Source organism: Dipodomys ordii, unplaced genomic scaffold, assembly GCF_000151885.1.
Source record: "Dipodomys ordii isolate 6190 unplaced genomic scaffold, Dord_2.0 Scaffold14, whole genome shotgun sequence".
In the NCBI taxonomy this organism is placed as follows: Eukaryota; Metazoa; Chordata; class Mammalia; order Rodentia; family Heteromyidae; genus Dipodomys; species Dipodomys ordii.
In genome coordinates this window covers 5870391-5878462 of record NW_012267230.1, presented here as the reverse complement: position 1 = coordinate 5878462, position 8072 = coordinate 5870391, and the positions used below count along the sequence as shown (strand labels likewise).

The window sequence follows — 8072 nt, the reverse complement described above, 5'->3', positions numbered from 1 at the left end:
CAGTCATGGGCCTGAACTCTGGGCCTGGGCGCTGTCCCACAGCTCTTTAGCTCAAGGCTAGCACTCTACCACTTGAGCCACAGCGCCACTTCCGGTTTTTTTCCTGCTTTTGTGGTGCTGAGGAATCGAACCCAGGGCCTCATGCATGCAAGGCAAGCACTCTACCACTGAGCCACCTTCCCAGCCCTTCCATATTTAAAAAAAAGAAAATAGAGGGCTGGGAAGGTGGCTCAGTGGTATAGTTGCTTGCCTAGCATGCATGAAGCCCTGGGTTCAAGTCCTCAGTACCACATAAACAGAAAAAGCCAGAAGTGGCACTGTGGCTCAAGTGGTAGAGTGCTAGCTTTGAGTAAAAGAAGCTCATGGACAGTGCCCAGGCCCTGAGTTCAAGCTCCATGACTGACAAAAAAAAAGGAAGGAAGAAAGAAAGAGAGAGAGAGAGAGAGAGGAGAGAGGGAAGGAAGGAAAAAAGAGAGAAAGAAAGAAAGAAAGAGAGAAAGAAAGAAAGAAAGAAAGAAAGAAAGAAAGAAAGAAAGAAAGAAAGAAAGAAAGAAAGAAAGAAAGGAAGGAAGAAAGGAAAGAAGAAAGAAAAAGCGAATAAGCAACTACAAGAATTCTGGAGGAGGGGAAATTCAGGAGTAGAATATTAGGTATTTTGAATTTAAGATGCTTACTAATACCTGAGTGAAACTGTCAAGAGTCTGGAGTTCAAGGGAAGGTCAAAAGGAGTTCTCAATTGGAAATTATTTACCAAGTGATTGTACCTTGATTGGGCCTTGTCATGCTCAAATATTTTACCATTTGTGCTATACCCCTAGTCTTTTTGTTTGTGTTTTGTCTTTGAGATAGAATTTTGCTATATAGCCCAGACTGAACTTGAACCCAAGATCCTCCTGCTTCTGCTTCCTCAGTAGCCAGGATTATAGGCATGATCTGTGAGACCAGGTAGGCTGTACCTATTGAAGGTGTTGTTAGAGGAAGGAACAGGGTACTGATCTCTGATTTCTTCTGCCAGCCCCCATCTGTTTCCTGGGCCTGCTGTTGCCACCACTCAATCCAGCAGCCCCCATCTCCCCAGCGGAGCCCATCAGTCAAGCCTATAGCCTGGCCCTCTACATGCAGAAGAACACATCAACACTGCTTCAGACCTATGTGAGTGACACTGAGTAGAAACAGAGACCAGGGGAGGAGGACCCTGGGAAGGGGAAGTAGAGCAAGCCAAGAGATTCTTGTAGTCCCATGGGAACTGAGGCACTATAAACTAGAGACACACTAACTCAGATGTTATTGTTGGCTGGGTGATCTTGGACAAGTCATCCCTTCTCCCACGGTCCCAGCTTCCACATATGTAAAATGGGATGGTGATTATATCTTTGCTGATCTGTTAATTCTAGAGAAGGGCTTTGACATAGTCATAGTGACTTCCACAGCCATTTCATGTCATGTGCCCATATAAGCCATAAGTCATAGTGGGCACTCTATTCTTATGGGCTTAAAGATTTTTTTTTTTTGGCCAGTCCTGGGGCTTGAACTCGAGGCCTGGGCACTGTCCATGAGCTTTTTTGCTCAAGGCTAGCACTCTACCACTTGAGCCACAGCACCACTTCTGGCTTTTTCTGTGTTTGTGGTGCTGAGGAATGGAACCCAGGGCTTCATGCATGCAAGGCAAGCAGTCTACTACTGAGCCACCTTCTTTGCCCCCTAGCACTCTTAAAAGTTCTGAGAAGTGGAATTAGAATCAGAATTACAGATGAGGACACAAACTCAGTTTGTCTGAGGGAACAAAGTTGATAATGCCAGCTTCTCACACTAAGTCTGTGAAACTCCGGACCACAGCTTCTGGTTGTCACCCCCACCCCACCCCACTGTACAGGAGTGAAGCTGGCAGTCCTTGTCTTTGGGCTGAATCTGGTTTGTGTGATGCTTATTTCCATTTTAAATATGAATGTCTGAAACAAACACTGGAATACTACTGGCTACAACTCTATCTTCTACCTTAACCCTGCATCTCTTGCAAATTACACATTTGCTTGGCCCTGGGACCCTAAAGTTCACAACTTTTTCCTTTTCTATTCTCTAGGCTAACAAGTAGTTATACAATCTGATTCTAGTCCTATGTCTACCTCTGTTCTCCGAATAATCTTGGACATCTTGAGTCTCAGTTTACTGTAAGACTCCTGTCATTTTAAATTTTGTTGTTGGTGGTGGTGGTTATAGGGTTATAGGGCTTGAGCTCAGGGCCTGGGCATTGTCCCTTCTTTTGCTAAAGACTAGTGCTCTATCACATTGAACCACAGCTCTACTTCTGGTTTTCTGGTGGTTTGTTAGAGGTAAGAGTCTCATGGATTTCCTGCCCAGGCTGGCTTTTTTTTTTTTTTGTCAGTCACAGGGCTTGAACTCTAGGCCTGGGCACTGTCCCTGGGCTCTTCAGCTCAAGGCTAGTGCTCTATCACTTAAGCTACAGTGCCACTTCTCTCCCTTTCTGTTTATGTGGTGCTGAGGAATCCAACCTAGGGCCTCATGCATGGGAGGCAAGCATTCTACTGCTGAGCTACCTTCCCATTCCCCCAGGCTGGCTTTAAATCTTGATCTTCAGGTCTCAAACTCCTGAATAGCTAGGATTATAGGTGTGAGCCACCAGCACCCAGCTAAAACAGTAATATTAAAAACAAGCAAACAAGATATGGGACTAACTGATCTACCAATTATGAGATCTATTAGTATATATTTAAGAGTGAGTCTTCTTTTCTGGAGGAAAAAATTTGTTAGAGAAGGCTCTTAATGAGGCTGGGAAGGTGGCTCAGTGGTAGAGTACTTGCCTTGTATACAAGAGGCCCTGGATTTGATTCCTCAGCACCACGTAAGCAGAAAAAGCCCCAAGTGGCACTGTGGCTCAAGTGTCAGAGCACTTGCCTTGAGCTGAAGAGCTGAGGAACAGCACCCAGGCCCATAGTTCAGGCCTCAGGACTGACCAAAAAAAATAAATAAGTGGGAAACTCCAAACCCCAGTACTGAAAAAAAAAAAAAAAGAAAAGAAAAAAGAAGGTTCTTGACTAAATTTAAATCATTAACAATTATTTGTTCATGAATAAAATTAGCAATACAAACAAAAGAATACTAGAAATCAAAAAGATCAATCTAGCTGGGCGCTGGTGGCTCACACCTGTAATCCTAGCTACTCAGGAGGCTGAGATCAGAGGATCATGGTTCAAAGCCAGCCCGGGCAGGAAAGTCTGTGAGATTCTTATCACCAATCACTAGAAAACTGGAAGTAGCACTGTGGCTCAAGTGATAGAGTGCTAGCCTTGAGCTGAAGAGCTGAGGGACAGCACCCAGGCCCAGAGTTCAAGCCCCACAACTGGAAAAAAAAAAAGAAAGAAAATAAAAGATCAATCTGTTAATAATATACTTGAGTTGAAAATATAAAAATAAAATCACAGGGTTCATATATATATATATATATATATATATATAAAATCACAGGGTTCATATATAAAATCACAGGGTTCATATATATATATATATATATATATATATATATATATATATATATATATAAAATCACAGGGTTCATATATAAAATCACAGGGTTCATATATATATATATATATATATATATGAACCCTGTGATTTTATTTTTATATTTTATTTTATTTATATATATATATGTATATGTTTACTCATTAATTAATGAGCAGGGGATTTTCACACTCTTGTTGTGGGTCAAAAACATGATTACCTATCAGCTTTATAATGATACTACCATGTATGAGTTAGGAAATTTTGTGATTCCATGTTGTACAGTTGATATAAACTATATCCCAACAGGGCCCTTTCTCTGGGTTAGGACACCCCAACTCCTGAAGGGTGCTGAATGGGGACTCCTCCTCTGAAATGTCGATCTCAGAGCCCCAGCACCCCTGACTTCTGTCTCTGTCCTTCACCTAGCTGCAGTACCAGGGAAGCCCCTTCAGTGACCCTGGTTTCTCGGCCCCTGAGCTCCAGCTGAGCAGCCTACCACCTGCTGCAGTCTCCTTCAAGACTTGGCATGCTCTGGAGGATGGGGAGCGCCTGAACCGAGCCCAGGGAGCCTTCCTGGCCTTGACTCAGCACCTCCAGCTTGTGGGAGATGACCAGAATGACCTGAATCCTGGCAGCCCTATCCTGTTGGCCCAGCTTGGAGCTGCAAGACTCAGGGCTCAAGGCCTGTTGGGTAATATGGCTGCCATCATGGCTGCCCTGGGACTGCCTGTCCCCCCTGAAGAAGACACTCTGGGGGTTGTTCCCTTTGGGGCCTCTGCGTTTGAGAGGAAATGTCGAGGCTATGTAGTGACTCGGGAATATGGCCACTGGACAGACAGAGCTGTGAGAGACTTGGCTCTGCTCAAAGCCAAATACCCAGCATAAAGGGTTAGGAGTTGCTGTGGAAAGCTACAACACTTCTTTCACAATGGACTTATCTGCCTTGCTTCTGGGACAAAAAGTAGGGGGGTGGGCGGAGGGGACGGAGCTGCATCTTATTTATAAACAGGGCTGTGTGCCTTGTCTTTGGGAATATTTCCTGGAAGCTCATTCAATATTCCTTATTGCTTGGCCCTTCCTGCTCAGGTCCTCCCTTCCAGATTTAGACCGGCCCTACTTACCCCTTTTGTGGGTTATCCATTCAGTGGTTATCTGTTTTCCTACTTTCTGTTTAGGAGCAGCCCCCTGGTCTTGGGCTCTCCGAGACCTTCCCTTTCCTGTAATTTGGGGGAACTCCAGGGATTGACTTCTTATCTACCTCAATTCCTATGTGAAGATACTGTCTTTCTGAGCAGATAGACCTCCCTGCTTCTTGCTGGAGTTCAGTTCCTTCCATAGTCTACCTCTGTTCTGTGTCTGCTCTCCCTTTTTCTGTCTGGAGGAGCTTCATTTCTTGATCAGTGGAAGCCTAATTCTCAGCTGCAGCCACTGGGACTCGTCTGCATCTGTTTCCTTCTTTTATAAATTTAATTTTTGTCAGTCATGGGGCTTGATCTCTGGGCCTGGGCACTGTCCCTCGGCTCTTCAGCTCAAGACTAGTGCTTTACCACAGGAACCACAGCACCACTTCCAGTTTTTTGAGTGTTTTATTGGAGCTAAGAGTCTCACAGACTTTCCCGCTTGAGCTGGCTTTGAACGGCGATCCTCAGATTCTCAGCCTCCTGAGTAGCTAGGATTACAGGCTTGAACCACTGGCCCCCAGCTATTTCCTTCTCAAGACACATCTCCTTCTTGTTCTGGGCAAACAGATGGTTCCTCTGGCCTAGATCTTTCATGAATCTCATTTTTTGTACTAGTACAGGGACTTGAACTCAGAGCCTCACACTCTAACTTTTTTGCTGGAGGCTGACACTATCACCTGAACCACACCTCCACTTCATTTTTTTTGTTTAACTGGAGATGAGTTTCTCAAATTTGTCTGTCCTTTGAACAGGGAGCCTCAAATATCAGTCACCTGAGTAGCTAAGATTACAGGTCTAAATCACCAGTTCCTGGCCGTATCTTTTTTTGGGGGTGTGGGTGTGGGGGTCTTACTGTGGCTTGAATTTAGGGCCTCACATTTTCACTTGGCTTTTTTACCTGTGGCTGCAGATTTACCTGCCTGGGCTGGCTTCCAGTAGTGAAACTCAGATCTCATCTTGGGTAGGTAGACTTATAGGCATGAACCTCCAACAGCTGTCAGTACATCTATTTATATTGGGCCTTTTGGATGTGTGTGGAGGACTTGCCTGTATCCCAAAGATCCTATTCTCCTCAAAATTGTATCTAGCCAGGCACTGGTGGCTTTTGTCTGTAAACCTACCCACACAGGAGACAGATCTGAGGATCACAGTTTGAAGCCAGTTCCAACAGGAGATTAGTTCCAATTAACCACCTGAAAACCAGATGTGGAACTGGCTTAAAGTGATAAAGAGTACTAGCTTTGAGCAAAAAAGCTCAGGAACAGTACTCAGGCCTCCAATCAAGTCCTATGACTGATACCACCCCCCTTCCCCCTCCCCAAAAAAGTTGTATCTTCATGTTTAGCAACAGCTAATTTTCAGTTTATTTTTAAATGTTTTATTTACAAAGAAAATATTTATTCTCAAATAAAACTTGTTCAAGGTGTCACCTTTTCTTACACAGACCTGGATAGGAGTGTAGGGGCTGGGCACGGGGGACAGAAAGCAGGACACCCAGGGAGGAGGACGGTGCCTTAAGGGGTGTGTGTATATGGTGGGGGGGGGTGGATCAGCACAGCAGGAGGATGACCCTGAGGAAGGTGGGCTGAAGTTTGGGATGGAGATGCTGTCTCACTACAGGACTAGCAGACACTTTCTCATCCAGAGAAGCACAAAGATGATCAGAGACAGAGACCAAGCATCAACATCAACCACCTCCAGGAGAGGAGATTGAGATGGATACCTTATCCACATGTTAGATGAGGAAAAGGACAGACTGGGAGATTCCCCCCCAAGAGACCCGGTAATAAAGGACCCAACAAAAACAAAAAAACAAAAAAAAGGAGAGAAAGCTGAAAAAGATAGGACAGGCGCGTTCTCCGAGAAGGCAAGAATCTAGAGATGAGGAAGGCACAAAGCCAACTGCTCTGGTGTCTGCCATCAGGCAGGAGCCCCGGACACCAGCTGGCCCAGGTCACCCTCGGTGCGGCTCACCCACTCGCCGTACAGGCCACACACGTGGAGCCCCAGCACTTTGGCTGAGAACCCCCCGGGGGCGGGGGCGGGGGCGGCTGCGGTGGCCGCCTCGGTCGGGGAACCCTGGGAACCATGGGCCGAAGCGCCCAGCGCGGCCAGCACGGTCTCCACGGCGGCTCCCAGGGCCCGGGCCTGGCGCGCCGCTTCTTCCAAGCGCGGCATCTAGGTTGTTTCCATATCCTAGCTATTGCGAACAGTGCTGCAATAAACATGCCTCCTACCTTTTTTAATTATTTTTCAGATAGGGTTTCAAGGTTTTTTTTTTTGTTTTTTTGGATTTTTTTTTGCCAGTCCTGGGACTTGAACTCAGGGCCTGGGAACTATCCTTGAGCTTCTTTTTCTCAAGGCTCACATTCTACCACTTGAGCCATAGTGCCACTTCTGGCTTTTTCAGTTTATGTGGTTTTGAGGAATTTAACCTAGGGCTTCATGCATGCTAGGCAAGCACTCTACCACTAAGCCACATTCCCAGCAAGGGTTTTTGCTCTCTAGCATTGGACTGTGATCATCCTACTTCTGCCTTCGAAGTGGCTAGGGTAACAAGCATGCACCACTATGTCCACATTGTTCTATTGAGATGGGGGGGTCCTCACTTTTTGTCCAGGCTGCCTCAAACTGTAATCCCCAAAGTCTCCATCTCCTAAGTAGCTGGGAGTAAGTGTTCCATATTTTATTTGTTTTTTTTTTTGGGGGGGGGAGTCCGGTCATGGGCCTGAACTCTGGGCCTGGGCGCTGTCCCACAGCTCTTTAGCTCAAGGCTAGCACTCTACCACTTGAGCCACAGCGCCACTTCCGGTTTTTTTCCTGCTTATGTGGTGCTGAGGAATCGAACCCAGAGCCTCATGCATGCAAGGCAAGCGCTCTACCACTGAGCCACCTTCCCAGCCCTGAATTCTTTTTTTTTGGTTGGTCGTGGGGCTTGAACTCTGGGCCTGGGCGCTGTCCCTCAGCTCTTCAGCTCAGGCGAGCACTCTACCACTTGAGCTATAGCGCCACTTCCCACTTCCACTTTTCTGGTGGTTAACTGGAGTTAAGCATCTCATGGACTTTCCTGCCTGGGCTGGCTTTGAACCGAGATCCTCAGATCTCAGCCTCAGTAGCTAGGATTACAGGTGCAAGCCACAGGCACCCTGCTCACTTCCAGTTTTGTTTTGTTTTGTTTTGGTTGGTTGTGGGACTTGAACTCTGGGCTTGGACGCTGTCCCTACACTCTTCAGCTCAAGGCTTGAGCCACAGCGCTACTTCTGGTTTTCTAATGGTTTATTGGAGATAAGAGTCTCACAGACTTTCCTGCCTGGACTGGCTTTGAACCATGATCCTCAGATCTCAGCCTCCTGAGTAGCTAGGATTACA

The 8072-nt window shown here is 46.2% G+C and overlaps 2 protein-coding genes across 2 annotated transcripts in view; one reads left to right on the top strand and one right to left on the bottom strand.

Annotated features, from left to right (window-relative positions):
• Window positions 1–1011: 1011 nt before the first annotated feature.
• Window positions 1012–4407, top strand: LOC105982085 (cardiotrophin-2; the record flags this gene model as incomplete). The annotated part of the gene is made up of 2 exons (XM_013011505.1): window positions 1012–1152; window positions 3949–4407. Coding segments are annotated over 2 exons (600 nt in total), but the record flags the coding sequence as incomplete, so codon positions are not given.
• A 1679-nt stretch (window positions 4408–6086) lies between these two features.
• Window positions 6087–8072, bottom strand: part of Ctf1 (cardiotrophin 1) — a 6036-nt gene continuing 4050 nt past the window's right edge. Inside the window, exon 3 of the mRNA XM_013011182.1 lies at window positions 6087–6881. Coding sequence (XP_012866636.1) covers window positions 6624–6881 — 258 coding nt within the window. The 3' untranslated portion in view covers window positions 6087–6623. The remainder of the gene's footprint in view (window positions 6882–8072) is intronic.